The sequence below is a fragment of the Ranitomeya variabilis genome, chromosome 2, assembly GCF_051348905.1.
Source record: "Ranitomeya variabilis isolate aRanVar5 chromosome 2, aRanVar5.hap1, whole genome shotgun sequence".
NCBI classification, from domain to species: Eukaryota; Metazoa; Chordata; class Amphibia; order Anura; family Dendrobatidae; genus Ranitomeya; species Ranitomeya variabilis.
The window spans coordinates 494,632,647-494,653,132 of NC_135233.1; the positions used below are offsets into that span (position 1 = coordinate 494,632,647).

General features: G+C 44.7%; 2 protein-coding genes across 3 annotated transcripts in view; one reads left to right on the top strand and one right to left on the bottom strand.

Annotated features, from left to right (window-relative positions):
- The window catches only part of DDB1 (damage specific DNA binding protein 1), a 67,002-nt gene extending 56,907 nt beyond the window's left edge, over positions 1 to 10,095 (bottom strand). Inside the window, exons 1-4 of one of the 2 annotated variants that reach the window (XM_077288002.1) lie at positions 9,822 to 10,095; positions 6,009 to 6,157; positions 3,849 to 3,965; positions 3,404 to 3,740 (exon numbers count right to left, since the gene is read on the bottom strand). In XM_077288002.1, the coding sequence (XP_077144117.1) occupies positions 3,404 to 3,740; positions 3,849 to 3,965; positions 6,009 to 6,157; positions 9,822 to 9,882 (664 nt within the window). In that variant the 5' untranslated portion in view covers positions 9,883 to 10,095. Of the gene's footprint in view, positions 1 to 3,403; positions 3,741 to 3,842; positions 3,966 to 6,008; positions 6,158 to 9,821 lie in introns of both variants that reach the window. The other variant, XM_077288003.1, reaches the window with a different exon arrangement.
- A 150-nt stretch (positions 10,096 to 10,245) lies between these two features.
- Positions 10,246 to 20,486, top strand: part of TKFC (triokinase and FMN cyclase) — a 32,925-nt gene continuing 22,684 nt past the window's right edge. Inside the window, exon 1 of the mRNA XM_077288004.1 lies at positions 10,246 to 10,338. The gene's annotated coding sequence lies outside the window, so the exon portion shown is untranslated. The remainder of the gene's footprint in view (positions 10,339 to 20,486) is intronic.

Sequence of the window (20,486 nt, forward strand, 5' to 3'; positions counted from 1 at the left end):
CGTGTGTGAACTGATGGTGGCAAGGCCAATTAAGATATACTTTAATGGTAATGGAACTAGGACTAAGGTGTTACTACCTTATGTGGTATTGCTGCGGTATATGGACCTGAAGAGGTTAATTGCCGTAGGCAGATTACTACATGACTCCCGGAGACAGCCTGAGTAAGGTGCCGTCCGGAGTGTCAGGGTAGAGATTACATCTAGAGAAAGTCCATAAGGCGATGATTAGATCAAGTGACTAATATGGCCATAAGGAATAAAGAAGTAGCCACCACAAATATGGCGGTTTAGACTCGATACGCGCAGGCGCAGTTAGTGAATGACACACAATACTGCTGATTGGCCGGCCAGTTAGTTCACAGCGGTGACGCATTGGGCATGCGCAGTAGGTTTTACTAGACGCCGAACAAACAGAATGGCGTCCCCCACGCCGAACATGCGTCCACAAGGGTAAAGTAATAATGTTATACCGATTAAGGACTGTATAGGTTCATGAAAAGAAATAATATGTTTTTAATATGTTTCTAATTAGCACAATAATATAACACATGCACAATGGCACTTTAATCTGTAATGAAAAGCACCTTGTAATAATTAAGGACTGTTGAGATATGTATAAAAATAGAGCACATGGACATATTCACTGCTTGAGAAAAGCTCATTGCGAGCTGAAACGTCGCCTTGAGATGTGATTAAATCCTGCACATTTTTTCACTTTGGAATATGGAGTGCTGCCTCTTTTTTTGATTATATTTGAACTTGGATGATCGGTGGACTGGTTATCTGGGGGCCTTGCACCCAAAGATAAGTATATCTGTGCTGTTCCCCTTTTTTTACTATATATATATATATATATATATATATATATATATATATATATATATATATATATATATATATATATATATATATATATATATATACACACACACACACACACACACACACATACACACACAAATCACCCCCCTTTCAAAATGAAAATTAAAAAAAAAAATCAAGACTACACATTTGGTATCGTCACGTTCAGAATCGCTCGATCTATCAATAAAAAAAGGATTAACCTGATCGCTAAACAGCGTAGTGAGAAAAAAGTAAAAACGCTAGAATTACGTTTTTTTGGCCGCCGCAGAATTGCATTAACATACAATAAAAGGTGATCAAAAGAACGTATCTGCACCAAAATGGTATCAATAAAAACGTCAGCTTGGCGCGCAAAAAATAAGTCCTCACCCAACCCGAGATCACGAAAAATGGAGACGCTACGGGTATCAGAATATCGCACAATTTTTATTTATTTATTTTTTAACAAAGTTTGGAATTTTTTTCACTACTTAGGCTGCTTTCACACTAGCGTCGGTACGGGGCCGTCGCGCTGCGTCGGCCCGACGCATACTGTGAAGAAAATGCCCGACGTGGGCATTGTAAGGTACGGGGAGGAGGGAGCGGAGTTTAGGCCGCGCATGCGCGGTCGAAAATGGCGGTCCCGACGCACAAAAAAAGTTACATGTAACGTTTTTTTTGTGGCGGCGGTGCGCCAAAACACGACGCAACCGTCGCAAGACGGTTGCGACGTGTGGCACTGCGTCGCAATGCTTCGGTAATGTTAGTCTATGGAGAAAAAACGCATCCTGCAGACAACTTTGCAGGATGCGTTTTTTCTCCACAACGACGCATTGCGACGTGCAGTGCACGACGCTAGTGTGAAAGTAGCCTTAGATAAAAAAAGAACCTAGTCATGTTTGGTGTCTATAAACCCGTAACAACTTGGAGAATCATAATGGCAGGTCAGTTTTAGCATTTAGTGAACCTAGCAAAAAAGCCAGACCAAAAACAAGTGTGGGATTGCACTTTTTAAAAAAATTTCACCACACTTGGAATTTTTTTTCCCCATTTTCTAGTACATGACATGGTAAAATCAATGGGGTCCTTCAAAAGTACAACTCGTCCCGCAAAAAAACAAGCCCTCACATGGCCATATTGACAGAAAAATTAAAAGTTATGGCTCTGGGAAGAAGGGGAACGAAAAATGAAAATACCCCCGGGGATTAACTTCCTGGCTAACGTCTTGAGATGTTGCTTCAGTATTGCCACATAATCTTCTTTTCTCAGGATGCCACTTATTTTGTGAAGTGCACCAGTCCCTCCTGCAGCAAAACAAACCCACAACAAGATGCTGCCACCCCCATGTTTCACAGTTGGGATGGTGTTCTTAGGCTTCCAAGTTTCTCCCTTTTTCCTTCAAGCTTAACGATGCTTATTATTCCAAAAAGTTAAATTTTAGTTTCATCAGATCACAGGACGTCTCCAAAAATTAAGGTCTTTGTTCCTGTGTGCATTTGCAAACATTAATCTGGCTTTTTTATGTTTCTTTTGGAGTAATGGCTTCCTTCTGGCAGAGTGGCCATTCAGCTCATGTTGACACAGTACTCATTTCACTGTGGACATTGACACAAGGTCTTTTGCTATGTACATGTCGGACCAAAACACGTTCATCTCTGGGACACAGAGCCTGTCTCCTTCCTGAGTGGTATGATGGCTGGACATTCCCATCTTGTTTGTACTTGCGTATATATGTTTGTACAGAAGAACAAGGCACCTTCAGGTATCTTGAAATTGTACCCAAGGATGAGCCAGACTTGTGCAAGTCCACAATTCTCTTCCTGATATCTCGGCTGATTTCTTAAGACTTTCCCATGATGCTACACAAATAAGCAGAGTGTTTCAGGTGTGCATTAAAATACATCCACAGGTGTCTCTAACTGAGATGTTGCCAAAAAAACATCAGAAGCCTCCAAAGACATGACATCATCATATGCACAGCCCAGAATTGCTTAAAGGCATAGTAATCTTAGTGTACGAGTAAACGTTTGACTTTGCAGTAAGTAATAAAAATGCCTAAAACATTCTCTCTCTCTCATTATTCTGGCATTTGGCAAATACTAATAATTATGGTAATCCTAATTGACTTAAACGGGAAAGGTTTATTCTGATTTCATGATCTGCTGCACACATTTCCACAACAACATTGTTGCATTTGAGAACATCCTAAGAACAGAAAGCTTTGTCCCATTTTTCTTAGTTTCAGGGAAAAAAAAAAAGACACAGGCAATTACAATTATACTCTACTGGACAAAGAAAAAAAAAAAGCCGACAGTGAAGGATATGCCTTTTTTAATTAGCTTTTTTTCAACTAGACATGGTATTGCAGCATCTGTGAGCTGACTAGAGAGTAGTGATGAGCAAACGTGCTCAGATAAGACTAAACAATGTCACATCCCTACTTAACACAGATCCTGGTGTAGAAAAAGGACTGGAAGGTCAGCCAGTATGAATGATAAAGGTGATGTATGTTTGCCAGATATATATCACGTGTGGTTTACTAATATACTTCTACAGGTACCTGCTATCACCATAGACGCCTCGGCCTCCACATTTTCCTGCTTCCATGGACCTTTACTGAACTCCTTTTCCCTGAGGGAGACCTCATAAGTCTTTACATGTCGGCCCTGAGGGTCTTGGTACACAAAGCAAATAGTGGGGGCTTGACAGCTATACAGGAACTTGACATCAATGACGTGCAGCTCCTCCAATCGGATGTTGAAGGCTTTCAGCTCCTTATTGTCTCTCTCCAGGGGGATTACTTTGAATAAACCATCATAAAGGCGCAATCCGATCATGCGGCAGTCTGGATCAATAATCCCGATGATTCCAGTTTCAGAAGGTCGTCCGATGCGATCCTGATGGAGGAAGAGACAAATTTTGGAATAAAGTCAGCTGAAAGGTCTCAAAATACCATTTTGATTAAATAATAGTTGGAAGAGAGGGCTGGCTGTAGTCACCTGTACCTGAACATTGCCATGTGCGCGGGTGATGATATCAATGCTGTCTCCAGTCTGCTTATATTCCAAGATGCAGGCGTTGTACTTAGCAGTCAATACAAAAAGCAGGTCTTTACTCTCACCCTAGACAGAAGGAAGGACATTTATTACCCATCAGTGTATTGATCACTTTCCTCTAGATATGATATTCATAATCGGTGTAAAGAAGGGTGCAGAGCCTGCAGCCTGGGGGCCACATGTGGCTCTCGATGCTTTTCTGTGCGGTGACTCAACAATCCGGTCACAGACCTGCCCAACAGCCTGGTGGCTGCTCATATGTATTCTCCACGTTGGGGAGTAGAGCAGTGCCAGGTAGCACCGTAGTGATGGGCAACTATCAATGACGTATTTATCCAGGTGAGGAGTAGAGGATGTAAAGAGGTGGCCATGGACGAGTGCTGCCATATTAATGATGCACTTATCCAGGTGAGGAGTAGAGGATGTAAAGAGGTGGCCATGGACGAGTGCTGCCATATTAATGATGCACTTATCCAGGTGAGGAGTAGAGGATGTAAAGAGGTGGCCATGGACGAGTGCTGCCATATTAATGATGCATTTATCCAGGTGAGGAGTAGAGGATGTAAAGAGGTGGCCATGGACAAGTGCTGCCATATTAATGATGCACTTATCCAGGTGAGGAGTAGAGGATGTAAAGAGGTGGCCATGGACAAGTGCTGCCATATTAATGATGCACTTATCCAGGTGAGGAGTAGAGGATGTAAAGAGGTGGCCATGGACGAATGCTGCCATATTATCGATGCATTTATCCAGGTGAGGAGTAGAGGATGTAAAGAGGTGGCCATGGACAAGTGCTGCCATATTAATGATGCACTTATCCAGGTGAGGAGTAGAGGATGTAAAGAGGTGGCCATGGACGAGTGCTGCCATATTAATGAGGCATTTATCCAGGTGAGGAGTAGAGGATGTAAAGAGGTGGCCATGGACGAGTGCTGCCATATTCATTGCAGTTTTTGGGAGAAGGGAAAGGCTCGAATGTGTCAGCACTGCACACAAACTACAAAGTAGAAAGATGAATTCATAGTCTCTTCTATTCTGGCTTGTGAATGGGAGAGAAGAGGGACCTTTACCCTCTCCTGATAGGTGGGAGTGCTAAAAATGGTATCATCACTTACTAGATATTTATGTTTATGATAGTATATTGTGGCCCATGGGGTTGGTTCAGTCTGGCAATGTGGCAGCTAGTCTAAAAAAAAGGTTGTAAGCCTCCATTATACAGTCTTTAAGAACAATGGGTTGTGCGATTTGTATTCCTTAACTCCTTAGGGTAGGTGCACACGGTCAGTAAACGCTGTGGGTTAGACGCTGCATACTTCCATAGGTTCCAACCCACAGCGGCCAGATGTTACAGCATAGTGGATTGGATTTCAAGAAATCCCATGCCCACTATGTGTGCACCGATGCCTGCATATCACCTGCGGGGATGGACATGAGATGCGTCTTTCCAGACCGCAGCATTTCTATTTATCTTGCGGAGATCGTACAATGTTTTGGGCACAGTGATTCACCATGGTTCAATGAACACATGCAGTTCCACCTGCATTCAAAAGCCAGCAGCGCTTTGGACACAACAGACATGTGCTGCGTCCAAAGAGCTGCCAATCACTGACTGTGTGCACCTACCCTTAAGGATGAGCACCATGCATGTACAGCGCTCATCAGGAGTGGATAAATGGAGCAGGCTCGGGAGTTGAGGCCGCCCCACTTCAGGCAGATGACATCTACCACTCCACTTGTGACTGTTAACCTGATAAACGAGGCACTTACAGTGTATGTCTGGGAGGCGCACCAATCTAAGCTCCCATCACCCTCTATTGCAGGGTACTTCATTGGTTGCCAAGACAGCCAGGGGACAGGTGAAGACCCCCGTGCTTGTCTTGGTACTCCTATAAATGCTAGCTTTATGCTATATACTAGCTATGTGCTATATACTGCAGTATTGCTTCATATAATATATGCGATTAGATAACAAACAAAAACACATATATTTAGCATAATTACTTCTTTAATGCTGTTAGATGGCCATTTAGGGTTTTATGAACCCTATATATCCACTTTACATAACATAATCAATACCTAGAAGCCCACAACAGCGATCAGTGCAGTCACCTTGGGTCTGAAGAGCTCCATTACTGCGATCTTGCCATACATCCCAACCTCCTTTACAGGACGCAGCCCCTCCGGTGTCACAACATAAATCTCCAGACGTGTATTCTTGGCAATCAGAAGATTCAAGTCATCTTCAGATGTGAAGTGTCCTGTAATAGAAAGGAGAATTCAGAAAGGAATTTATTCGACTGTAACTGTACAAAATATATCTATATATAAGAGAATCCAAATTTGGCCAGCATTAGCCATTACTGGTAACCTCTCATGAGGGTTTTACAACTCAAACTAATTTGGGGAATTAGGGAATTTAGACTGTGAGCCCCAACAGGGACAGCGATGATAATGTGTGCAAAACTGTAAAGTGCTGCGGAATATGTTGGTGCTATATAAAAATAAAGATTATTATTATTAAAAATTGTGTGTGTGTGTGTGTGTGTGTGTGTGTGTGTGTGTGTGTGTGTGTGTAAAATTGCAAAAGATTGGCCCAAATCGTACCCCCACCATACATTCTTCAAGTTTTTATTTCTAGAACATGCACAATTCACAAGTAAATCAAATGAATGAGTGTTAAAGAATACAAGGTGATTGGTCCTTCTTTGATATGACACAACTTCTGGGATCCAACAATAAGACATTAAATCATCATGAAAGGGGCAGGCAGCATTTGGCACTGATATTTTAGAGGAATGGGTACAACTTACTTTAATCCATATTGAGTTAACAAAGTTTTATCTTACAACTGAAAACCACTTTCAAAGTGTAATTGCAATTTAAAAGAAAAACCTTAAAAAATGTTGATGGTTGACATTATTTGGTAAAGCAAAGGAAGAGAAGTGGTCGTCAGATCTGAAAACTAGCTCAGTAGCCCTTAGATGAGTCAGTCTTCAGCCTCCCGCCATTTGGGGATGAACTAGTCAGCAGAGCGCTTCTGTTCCTTCAGTTCTGCAATCAGCCAGAAACCTCTGACTTGTCACTAGGACATGCGAAGGGCTTACAAAAAAGGGATTAAATTAGGGCTACACAGCAACATGCGTTGTGTGAGGCTGCATTCACAGTGTTACATGGAATCTAATGATTTAATAGGACGTCGTATTGCAGCCGGAGACCTACTGGAACTGCATCACAGACCCGCAATGTTCCCAAAACTTGCTGGTCACAGGTGACTCAATCGCCATAGTCTTCAATACAAGTTTCATACAACTGCAACCTGAAAGTGTCCTTTATTTTGCATCAAAATTGCAACTTTAAAGTGACTGTCAGGACAGAATGACTGTTGAAACTATGTACCGCCACTCAGTGCTTCACAGCGCAGCCAATCATTTATACACACCTTCCCACCTGCTTGGTTACATCCATCTCCTCCCTTCTATGGCCCTATGAAGCCAGAGCTGTCAATCAAAGAAGAGGGGGAGGAGACAGAGGAAAAACAAGCAGGGAAAAAGGTGTATACAAATGATTGACTCCACATCCCATCCACACTGCCCAAACCACTGACAGCGTGAGGGTATGTGCACACGTAGGTGGGATGTCTGCGGATTTTTTGTTTTAGTAAATCCACAGGGAAACCGCACTGCGGATTACCACAATTTTTTTTGCACATTTTGTGCGGATTTCACCTGCAGTTTTACACCTGTGGATTCCTATTATGGAGCAGGTGTAAACCGCTGCGGAATTCGCACAAAGAATTGACATGCTGCGGAATAAACAACGCAGCGTTTCCGTGTGTTTCTTTCCGCAGCATGTGCACTGAGGATTTTGTTTTCCATAGGTTTATATGGTACTGTATACTCATGGAAAACAGCTGCAGATTCGCAGCGTCAAAACCGCTGCGGATCCGCAGCAAAATCCGCACATACCCTGAATCTGGGCTACGATTATAGCCAGGTATGTTTTAATGTACGTCTTGGCTGACTAGTCCAATGCAGTCGGCTCCTTCCTCGCTATCCCCCATAACTGACCAGCCTCTTTCTATGTACACACAAAAGACTGACCCCGTCACAATCAACTAGAACTTTTTTATACACATTGAAGATGAGTTTTGGCATTTTTAGAATTTTTCAACCCATTTAACAATTGCGATTTTTTTTTTTTTTTTTTTAAATAGGTGCAAAATTTTGGATTAAGTTTATTCCAGTCTGTGTGTAAATTATGCAACATTTTATAGGAACGTGATTTTTTTGCTCTTAAAAGGCACAAAAAAAGTCAATTGGGCCACAGTCCCTGGACAGCTTTTGAAAGTACTGTAAGTTTACAATGAAATGCTGCAGTATATCAAAGTAACACATACGTGGTCGCAATTGTGCAGCCTGGCTTCAATTCATGCTGCTTTAGGTTTGGGCAGCATGAATCTTATGACAGGCGTTCGTTAGTAGCTGCACATATCCCGAGCTCTGGTCCCGGCCACACTGCTGCCTCCATTATATCCCGAGCTCTGGTCCCGGCCACACTGCTGCCTCCATTATATCCCGAGCTCTGATCCCGGCCGCACTGCTGCCTGCATTAGTAGCTGCACATATCCCGGGCTCTGATCCTGGCCACACTGCTGCCTGTATTATATCCCGAGCTCTGATCCCGGCCACACTGCTGCCTGTATTATATCCCGAGCTCTGATCCCGGCCACACTGCTGCCTGTATTATATCCCGAGCTCTGGTCCCGGCCACACTGCTGCCTCCATTATATCCCGAGCTCTGATCCCTGCCACACTGCTGCCTCCATTATATCCCGAGCTCTGATCCCTGCCACACTGCTGCCTGCATTATATCCCGAGCTCTGATCCCGGCCACACTGCTGCCTCCATTAGTAGCTGCATTATATCCCAAGCTCTGATCCCGGCTGCACTGCTGCCTCCATTATATCCCGAGCTCTGATCCCGGCCACACTGCTGCCTCCATTATATCCCGAGCTCTGATCCCGGCCACACTCCTGCCTGCATTAGTAGCTGCATTATATCCCAAGCTCTGATCCCGGCTGCACTGCTGCCTCCATTAGTAGATGCACATATCCCGAGCTCTGATCCCGGCCACACTGCTGCCTCCATTATATCCCGAGCTCTGATCCCTGCCACACTGCTGCCTGCATTATATCCCGAGCTCTGATCCCGGCCACACTGCTGCCTCCATTAGTAGCTGCATTATATCCCAAGCTCTGATCCCGGCTGCACTGCTGCCTCCATTATATCCCGAGCTCTGATCCCGGCCACACTGCTGCCTCCATTATATCCCGAGCTCTGATCCCGGCCACACTCCTGCCTGCATTAGTAGCTGCATTATATCCCAAGCTCTGATCCCGGCTGCACTGCTGCCTCCATTAGTAGATGCACATATCCCGAGCTCTGATCCCGGCCACACTGCTGCCTGCATTATATCCCGAGCTCTGATCCCGGCCACACTGCTGCCTCCATTATATCCCGAGCTCTGATCCCGGCCACACTGCTGCCTCCATTATATCCCGAGCTCTGATCCCGGCCACACTGCTGCCTCCATTATATCCCGAGCTCTGATCCCGGCCACACTCCTGCCTCCATTATATCCCGGGCTCTGATCCCGGCCACACTGCTGCCTCCATTATATCCCGAGCTCTGATCCCGGCCACACTGCTGCCTCCATTATATCCCGAGCTCTGATCCCGGCCGCACTGCTGCCTGCATTATATCCCGAGCTCTGATCCCGGCCGCACTGCTGCCTGCATTATATCCCGAGCTCTGATCCCGGCCACACTGCTGCCTCCATTATATCCCGAGCTCTGATCCCGGCCACACTGCTGCCTCCATTATATCCCGAGCTCTGATCCAGGCCGCACACCGGGGCACTGACCTGTCACACAGGCGTTCACCGCTGTGGGCTTCTGCGCAGTCACCACGTAGTTGTAAGACATGTTGCCTCCGGGGCTGAGCTCCTGTCGCTGCAATTCACGTAGCGACAGGCGCGAAAACTGACAGCAACAGGCCTCCGACCACCGGAACCGGAAAGAGGAGACGATAGAGACGGGACAAGCGGCGGCTACACCATAGAGACTGGAGCCGGTTGTTGGCCAGAGAGTCTCCTAGACGCAGAAAAGAGGAGACAACACAGAGCAAACCGCCCAGAGTGCAGCGCGTATAATTCGGCGGGACAGAGCTATGGCCGGCGCGGGGGAGCTGCGCTTCTGTGGGAGAGCGGGGCCGCGGAGTACTAACGTCTACCATAGAGCTGGGAGGACTCGGGGCCAGAGCGCCGCTGCAGGGTCATAGAGCGCCGCTGCAGGGTGATAGAGCGCAGAGGGACAGAGCGACCCCACAGCAGCGCGGCTGCATGTGAGCACGGCCTGGACGTGGCTGCTGTGTGCAGGAAGGTACATGCAGTGTATGGCTAGTATCAGTCCTGCCGTAATGGCTGTGACTGGAGAGAAGCCTCCCCACCTGAGAAGAGCAGCAAACATGGAATTACAGGAGAGTGGACCCAAGTGCTGCTATAGACCTAGTATATAATGTAGGCCTAAAGTAATAAACACAGCAGGTCTCGCCCTCTCTGCGCAGGTCCAGGTGTTTAGGGAGTAGCGGTAACGTCACATTGACAGCACGGATGACCGCTGCAGCCAGTCACCAAGCCCAGCAGCTCATGACGTCTACAGAGTCAGGGCTCAGTGATTGGCTGAATCTGTGATGTCCCCAGCGGTGGGGATCCTGCACCAGAGCTAGGAAGGGGGAGACCCACTCTATTTAGGCTGCAGAACAGCATTTGGGGTCCACTTTCCTACAATTGGAAGCCCCTTTGTTTCTGTGTTTTATCATATGTAATGTGACCTCCCGTCTGTACACACAAGCTGCTGTGGTGAGACATTCCCGCCTCGTGTGCCTCCAGATCCACGGATAGCACTCGTACCAGAAAGCGAGCCCTTACACACATTCTGCGCCTTTTCTGTAAGGGGGTGGAGTTAGTGGGACATGGGTGTGGCCTAGTGTGCCAGCCCACGGGCCAATAATTGTGGCACACAGCTCCTGGCATTAAAGGGGTTGCCCAAAATTAAACTAACAGGCAGGTAGTTTCTATCCAGTTCTCACCTACCCGGCACAGAACGGTCACTGACCGCTCCTGCCGGCGATTCAGCTGCTCCACGTCAGAGCAGCTCTTCTTCTGGGTTCCTCTGTTGACAGGGCGTGACAGCTGACGTCATGATGATTGACTGTCGGCTTTTGGGAGTTAGTCAGCTGTCAATCAGCATGACATTGGCAGTCACACCCCATCAGCACAGCAGAAGAGAAGTGAACGTAGCGTGATATAATCCATATTTTTACTGTAGACACCATAAGGCAAAAGTGAAACTCCCCAGATCTCAGCCCCATTGAGAACTTGTGGTCAATCCTCCAAATTCGGGTGGACAAACAAAACACAGAACTTGTGATAAACTCCAAGCTCTGATTATATAAGAATGCGTGTCATCAGCCAGGATTTGGCCCTGAAGCCGATATCCAGCTGTCAGGGCGAAGGGCAGAAGTCTGGAAAACTAAGGGTCAACAGTGTGAATTTTGAGTTTTTTGCATAAACTTTGTATTTGTCAATAAAAATGTAAAAACTTATGAAATACTGATAATTGTACTTCCGTGACCATAAGTGGCTAAGTCCGGGTGCAAACAAGCATATGAAAAATCATCCAAGTTTCATCCCGAAAACTGATGATTTTTTTTCAAATTTTCATCCGTGTGTCCTTTTTCTACGTCCATGTGACGTCTGTGTACAATCCGTTTTCATATATCTATATTAATAAAAAAAAAGTAGAGCAAATAGTTTCTTCAGTTTATAATGGGAGTGTATCTGTAAAAATTGGATGCCACTTGGATGTTGTGTGTGGGATCCGGTTTATTTTTACGCACCCATAGACTTGAATAGATGAGTCTCATCCATGATTTGGAAGAAGTTAGTGCATGCCTCAATTTTTATATTTTTTTCTGTTTGACCGAAAAAAGAAAATTTTCATATGACTATTCCTATTGTCTAACATTGGCCAGTGTGCTATCCTTGTGTTATCCCATAAAAAAATCAAACGGCGTACATCTGATTTGGGGCTCATATTCATTTGTGAGAAAAAAAAATGGTCCGATTTCCGGAAAGAAAAACATGCGAGTGTAATGCGATTTCCATGTGATTTTTTTCCTCAGAACATCCGTATGACATGCGATTTTAACATGAGGTTTTACGTACAGCACTTCTCTGTATGTAAAAGCTCATGTTAAAATCGCATTGTAAAACACAACTGTACCAATCATTTTAAAACCAAATAATCTTCAAAACGTGTATATATATATATATATATATATATATATATGCTAATGCTACCGGCGGGCTGTGAACCACGGAGGAATGAATGAAAAGCTTCCTGCGCAGCCTCCCCGCCTAACCGGACATGAACTCATTAGCATGGGAAACTTTCTGAGCATTTTCCCACGCTGTCAAGTTCACCTCAGGTCAGGCGGGGCCGAATACTGCTGACGTCACTGAGGCTGCGCAGACTCCCTGCTTGACGCGGTGAACTTGACAGCGTGGGAAAATGTTTAAAAACTTTCCTACGCTAATGATTTCATGTCCGGTTAGGCAGGGAGGCTGAGCAGGCGGCTTTTCATTCATTCCTCCGTGGTTTACAGCCTGGCCGGTAGCATTAGCACCACTCCGAATTGTAAACTATTTAACCCCTTGAGATGGATTACTGCGTGGGACTTGACTGTACGGCGGATAGGTATGGGATAGTGTTGCTTTTTTATTTTGCTTTTTTTTTTACAGAAGAACAAGGGCTTCGCTTGGATTGAGAGTGTAATAAAGATGGTAAACCTGTGTGTTTCGTTATTTTATTAAAATACTTTATTCTTAAAGTGTGTGTGTATTTTTAACCCTTTCATACTATTGGATTAATAATGGATTGTTGTCTTATTGACATCTCTTCATTATTAACCAGGTTTAATGGCACCTTTCAATAGCAAGGTGACATTAACCCCTTATTACCCCATATGCCACAGGGCAATGGGAAGCGAGTGGCTAAGTGCCGGAATAGGATGTGCCTTTTCTGGGGTGGCTGGGGGCAGATGTTTTTAGCCGGGGGGGGGGGGGGGGGCAATAACCGTGGTCCCTCTCTAGGCTATTAATATCTGCCTTCAGTCACTGGCTTTCCCACTCTGGTGGAAAAAATTGCGCGGGAGCCCACGCCAGTTTTTTCCGTGAATTCTTTAATTTAACACAGCTCCAAAATGTTACACACGCACACTACTAACATTATTAGTGAGGGACATATAAAAATCTAACGGATATGCAATGGTTTACTGTATGTAATCATGTCTCATATCCTGTCGGGTTCTGCAATGATTATACAAAAGCCAACAAGTGAATTATCGGCTATTCTGCTATCTAGCTCTGTATGATATATATATATATTACCAGGGCCGGACTGGCCATAGGGCACTTCTGGCAAATGCCAGAAGGGCCGGTGCCAGTAGTGGGCCGCTCAATCCGCCGCCCCCGCCGTCGCATTCAACTATACCGGCGTATAGACGCCGGTACAGTTGAATGCAATGATGGAGGAGAGAGCGTCTACAGACGCTCCTCTCCCATCATTCCCCGCTCTGCCTCTGACACTGCGGGTGCGCGATGATGTCATATCATCGCGCACCTGCTGTGTCCCGGGCAGACTGCAGCTGCTGAGACAGGAGCAGGAACCAGGAAGCAACGCTGGGCACGAGGAGAGGTGAGGAGAGTTTTTTTTTTTTCTGGACTGTGGGGCCATTCTCGGAGGAGGTGAGGGGAGGAAGAGAAGAGATGTGGGCTGTATATAGTTCTCTGTGGGCTGTGCTCTGTGCTGTATACTGCTGTGGGCTGTATATAGTTCTCTGTGGGCTGTGCTCTGTGCTGTATACTGCTGTGGGCTGTATATAGTTCTCTGTGGGCTGTGCTCTGTGCTGTATACTGCTGTGGGCTGTATATAGTTCTCTGTGGGCTGTGCTCTGTGCTGTATACTGCTGTGGGCTGTATATAGTTCTCTGTGGGCTGTGCTCTGTGCTGTATACTACTGTGTGCTGTATATAGCTCTCTGTGGGCTGTGCTCTGTGCTGTATACTACTGTGGGCTGTATATAGCTCTCTGTGGGCTGTGCTCTGTGCTGTATACTACTGTGGGCTGTATATAGTTCTCTGTGGGCTGTGCTCTGTGCTGTATACTGCTGTGGGCTGTATATAGTTCTCTGTGGGCTGTGCTCTGTGCTGTATACTACTGTGGGCTGTATATAGCTCTCTGTGGGCTGTGCTCTGTGCTGTATACTGCTGTGGGCTGTATATAGTTCTCTGTGGGCTGTGCTCTGTGCTGTATACTGCTGTGGGCTGTATATAGTTCTCTGTGGGCTGTGCTCTGTGCTGTATACTGCTGTGGGCTGTATATAGCTCTCTGTGGGCTGTGCTCTGTGCTGTATACTACTGTGGGCTGTATATAGTTCTCTGTGGGCTGTGCTGTATACTGCTGTGGGCTGTATATAGCTCTCTGTGGGCTGTGCTCTGTGCTGTATACTACTGTGTGCTCTGTGCTATATATAGTTCTCTGTGGGCTGTGCTCTGTGCTGTATACTGCTGTGGGCTGTATATAGTTCTCTGTGGGCTGTGCTCTGTGCTGTATACTGCTGTGGGCTGTATATAGTTCTCTGTGGGCTGTGCTCTGTGCTGTATACTGCTGTGGGCTGTATATAGTTCTCTGTGGGCTGTGCTCTGTGCTGTATACTGCTGTGGGCTGTATATAGTTCTCTGTGGGCTGTGCTCTGTGCTGTATACTACTGTGGGCTGTATATAGTTCTCTGTGGGCTGTGCTCTGTGCTGTATACTGCTGTGGGCTGTATATAGCTCTCTGTGGGCTGTGCTCTGTGCTGTATACTACTGTGGGCTGTATATAGTTCTCTGTGGGCTGTGCTCTGTGCTTTATACTGCTGTGGGCTGTATATAGCTCTCTGTGGGCTGTGCTCTGTGCTGTATACTACTGTGTGCTCTGTGCTATATATAGTTCTCTGTGGGCTGTGCTCTGTGCTGTATACTGTTGTGGGCTGTATATAGTTCTCTGTGGGCTGTGCTCTGTGCTGTATACTGCTGTGGGCTGTATATAGTTCTCTGTGGGCTGTGCTCTGTGCTGTATACTGCTGTGGGCTGTATATAGTTCTCTGTGGGCTGTGCTCTGTGCTGTATACTGCTGTGGGCTGTATATAGTTCTCTGTGGGCTGTGCTCTGTGCTGTATACTACTGTGGGCTGTATATAGTTCTCTGTGGGCTGTGCTCTGTGCTGTATACTGCTGTGGGCTGTATATAGCTCTCTGTGGGCTGTGCTCTGTGCTGTATACTACTGTGTGCTCTGTGCTATATATAGTTCTCTGTGGGCTGTGCTCTGTGCTGTTTACTGCTGTGGGCTGTATATAGTTCTCTGTGGGCTGTGCTCTGTGCTGTATACTGCTGTGGGCTGTATATAGTTCTCTGTGGGCTGTGCTCTGTGCTGTATACTACTGTGGGCTGTATATAGTTCTCTGTGGGCTGTGCTCTGCTGTATACTGCTGTGGGCTGTATATAGCTCTCTGTGGGCTGTGCTCTGTGCTGTATACTACTGTGTGCTCTGTGCTATATATAGTTCTCTGTGGGCTGTGCTCTGTGCTGTATACTGCTGTGGGCTGTATATAGTTCTCTGTGGGCTGTGCTGTATATAGTACTCTGTGGGCTGTGCTGTATATAGTACTCTGTGGGCTGTGCTGTATATAGTACTCTGTGGGCTGTGCTGTATATAGTGCTCTGTGGGCTGTGCTGTGTATAGTGCTCTGTGGGCTGTGCTGTATATAGTACTCTGTGGGCTGTGCTGTATATAGTACTCTGTGGGCTGTGCTGTATATAGTACTCTGTGGGCTGTGCTGTATATAGTACTCTCTGGGCTGTGCTGTATATAGTACTCTCTGGGCTGTGCTGTATATAGTACTCTCTGGGCTGTGCTTTATATAGTACTCTGGGCTGTGCTGTATATAGTACTCTGGGCTGTGCTTTATATAGTTCTCTGTGGGCTGTGCTGTATATAGTTCTCTGTGGGCTGTGCTGTATATAGTTCTCTGTGGGCTGTGCTGTATATAGTTCTCTGTGGGCTGTGCTGTATATATTACTTTGTGGGCTGTGCTGTATATATTACTTTGTGGGCTGTGCTGTATATATTACTCTGTGGGCTGTGCTGTATACTACTGTGTGGACTGTGCTGTATACTTCTACGTGGGCTGTGCTGTATACTACTGTGTGGTCTGTGCTGTATACTACTGTGTGGTCTGTGCTGAATACTGCTGTGTGGGCTGTGTTATCTACTACGCGAGCTGTGCTATAGTATGCAGGCTGTGCTGTATACTATGCGGTTTGTGCTATATAATATGCGGGCTTTGCTATATACTATGGGGAGTATATTATATTCTATGGGGGCGGCCATGTTATGTACTATGTGGCTGTGTTATATACTATTGTGGGGGTATATTATATTCTATGGGGGAGGCTGCGTTATATACTATGGGGGGCTGCATTATATTCTATGGGGGGCTACATTATATATTATGGGGAGGTGGGCTGTATTATATTCTATGGGGGTTACATACTCTGGGGTGGCTGCATTATACTCTGTGGGGTGGCTGCATTATACTCTGGGGTGGCTGCATTATACTCTGGGGTGGCTGCATTATACTCTGGGGTGGCTGCATTATACTCTGGGGTGGCTGCATTATACTATATGTGGGCTGCATTATACTGTATCGAGGACTATGGGGAATACGTTATACTATATGAAGAACTATGGGGTGCATTATACTATGGGAAGTGAATTGTACTACATGGATGACTGTGGCGGTGCATTATACTATATGGAGCACTATGAGGATTGTATTATGCTATATGGAGGACTATGAGGAGTGTATTATACTATGTGGAGGACTGAGCAGTGTATTTTAATATATGGAGGTCTATAGGGAGTGTATTATACTATATGGAGGACTATGGAGCACATTATAATATATGGAGGACTATGGGGTGTATTTTACTAAACAAGTAAAATGCTGCATATTCGGATTGTTTTTGCTGGAACAAAAAGCCTTGTTGTCAGCAGCACATTGCCAGTGTAAACTGTAGATGTGCTGCTGAAAACATGATACTGTATGGTGATCTATTAGTGATCGTTCTGTCTCATCATTATTCCTCAGCTGGTGGAAAGAGGCCGGGAAACAAGCGTTGAACAACTTCAGTATTGTCGATCAAACTCGTTTAGCGGCCTGAACTCAGCGCACGTAAATACAACAGAAAGGCTTCTGTGTGATGTGCAATATGTTAGCATTTGGGGACCCATTTTAAACTTTGCCTAGGGCCCCACTTTGCCTAAAACCGGCCCTGCCTACAAGTGTACAAAGATATTATACAGTCACCATGTGACAAGTGGGCCTGTGTAACTTCAAATGCCAGGGCTGAATTTTAGTCCCAGTCCGGCCCTGTATATTACCTATTCTATGTGTATATTTCTATACTAACCTGTCAGTGTGATTTTACTGTACACCGCACATGAATTACGGCTTTTCAAAGGACACCGGTGCGTAAAAATCGGACAGCACTCGCATGGTGCGAGTACTGTGCAATTTTTTTTTTCTCTCACCCATTGACCTACATTGGCATGTCTCGTCCGAGATTCGCAGCAATACGCAGCATCCTACGATTTTGTTCTCAGTCTGATTGCGGCTGAGAAAACTCGCAAGTGAGATGTCACCGATTGAATAACATTGGTCCGAGTGCAATCCGATTTTTTTTTTTTTTATAGCTGATTACACTCGTCCGTTTCTCGCACAAATGAGTATCAGCCCTTATACGCTTGTCTGCATGAGCCCTTAGGTTGTGTGCACACAACATCATTTCAGACATATTCCGCATGGACCAAACCAAGAGATCGATCCTACAGTAATAAACACCATGTGGAGGAGAAAACAGCCACTGTACGATTAACCTAACAGAACGATCAACCTCGACATATTAGTAACACAAAAATATTTATTTTTCTTTAACCCCTTAGTGACGGAGCCAAATTTTTGAAATCTGACCAGTGTCACTTTGTGGTAATAACTCTGGAACGCTTCAACAAATCCCAGTGATTTTGAGATTGTTTTTTCATGACACATTATACTTTATGATAATGGTAAATTAAGGTCAATATGTTTTGTGTTTTTAAAAAATATCAAACATTTTTGATAAATGTTAAAAAATTTGCAATTTTCAAAGTTTGAATGATTATCCCTTTAATCCAGATGGTCATACCACAGCAAACCATTAATAAATAACATTTCCCTCATGTCGGCTTTACATCAGCACCATTTGTAAAATGCTCTTTTATTTTGTTAGCATTTTAGGAGGTTTAAAAATGTAGCAGCAATTTTTCATTTTTTCAAGGAAATTTACGGTACATCATTTATTTTTTAGGGACCTATCCATGTTTGAAGTGACTTTAGGGGTCTCACATATTGGAAAAAACCCCAAACGTGATACCATTATAAAAACAGCACCCCCTGACATATTGAAAACTGCTGTCAGTTAGTTTGTTAACCCTTCAGGTGCTTTACAGGAATTAATGCAAAGTGGCATGACAGAAATGAAAATGTCTATTTTTACCACCTAAATGTCGGTAACTTCTGAACAGTTTACTACAGCCGTCAGACTCTAAGGCCGCTATTTGGATGTGAATTGCCATGGCAAACATCAGGGCCACAAAATCAAGATCTGAGGGCACCAATTGGGATAAAGAGGAAGCCCCTACACTCTGTTAACCATTTATAATGATGCAGTCACTATTGACAGCAGCATCTAAGGGGTTAAACATATATGTATGGTGCCAACACTGATCGTGGCTGATGCAGCAAGTTGTCAGCTATAGTGTACAGCTGACAGCTGCTGGATTGTCTCCTGTATGGGGATACTATTATCTTATATCTCAGGTCAGTTAAAAGACGTATTGGCTGTCATTAAGGGGTTAATAAACATAATATTACATGTTTATATTCAGTGAGCAATCAGCTAAAAATTGAAACCAGAAATCACCCAGCAAAAGATGTAATATAACCGGTCCCAGATATGGAATATTTTACTCAAGCAAAAAGGTAATTACTGGCCCCAAAGCACAGCGTCCATTAACTGTATAAATCAGCTATAAGGAGCGCGGATATTCAGGTATTACACTACAGCTGGGGCATGGTATTTAGGGAAGGAGAGGATTCTTGCTGTGATAGATATGAAGCATGCATGGCAGACTGAACGAAACATTCTGAATGTATCTAATAGATTCAATGAAGTTATTTCATGTGATTTACAACATTAATTGAAATCTTATATGTGCTATACGCGTATTGATGTCAGTTTCAGCCAGACATATGCATGCATCTAAGGCCTTATATAACTGCGGTCAGGTTTCTTCTATGCAAATTATTCAGTCCATACTGACTAATCATATGAATATTAGGGCAGTCTCTACACTTTACCTAGTAAGGAGTATCTCTGAAATGATGTAAAATTTATATATAGGACTCCATCCTAGACATAGCACTGTACAGGGTGGGCCATGTATATGGATACACCTAAATAAAATGGGAATGGTTGGTGATATCAACGTCCTGTGGCACATTAGTATATGGGAGGGGGAAAACTTTTCAAGATGGGTGGTGACCATGGCGGCCATTTTGAAGTCGGTAATTTTGGATCCAACTTTATTTTTTTCAATGGGAAGAAGGTCATGTGACACATCAAGCTTATTGAGAATTTCACAAGAAAAACAATGGTGTGCTTGGTTTTAATGTAACTTTATTTTTTCATGAGTTAGTTACAAGTTTATCTTTGTTTACAGCCATTTACACGTTATAGAGGTTAGCACGTGAGGAGCGGATAGAAATTGTGTTGATGTCTGGTGAATGCAGTACCCGGGTCATTGCAGCAGATTTCAAAGCAAGACAGCCTACGCAAGAAGAAAACTCACCATTCCCATGTTATTTAGGTGTATCCATATAAATGGCCCACCCAAAAAAGCTTGCCTCATCACTGAACATAATGTTCTGTGTAAAGGGTCCTGTTCCAATTTTTGTTTTGCCCATTCTGCAAATTCAGCTCGCCGATCTGGGTCATGCTTGTCGAGATCCTGCAGCAGCTGGATTTTGTAAGGGTGCCATTTGTGAGTAGCTAATATCCGCCGAAGGGATGTTCGACTGATGCCAGATCGGTGCGCTGAATTTGACAGTTGAATTTAGTTTTCCCCCTCCCATATACTAATGTGCCACAAACAGGACGTTGATAACACCAACCATTCCCATTTTATTTAGCTGCATCCATATACATGGCCCACCCTGTATAATGCTATGTCTAGGATGGAGTCCTGTATATAAATCTCACATCATTTCAGAGATACTCCTTACTAGGTAAAGTGTAGAGACTGCCCTAATATGATTAGTCAGTA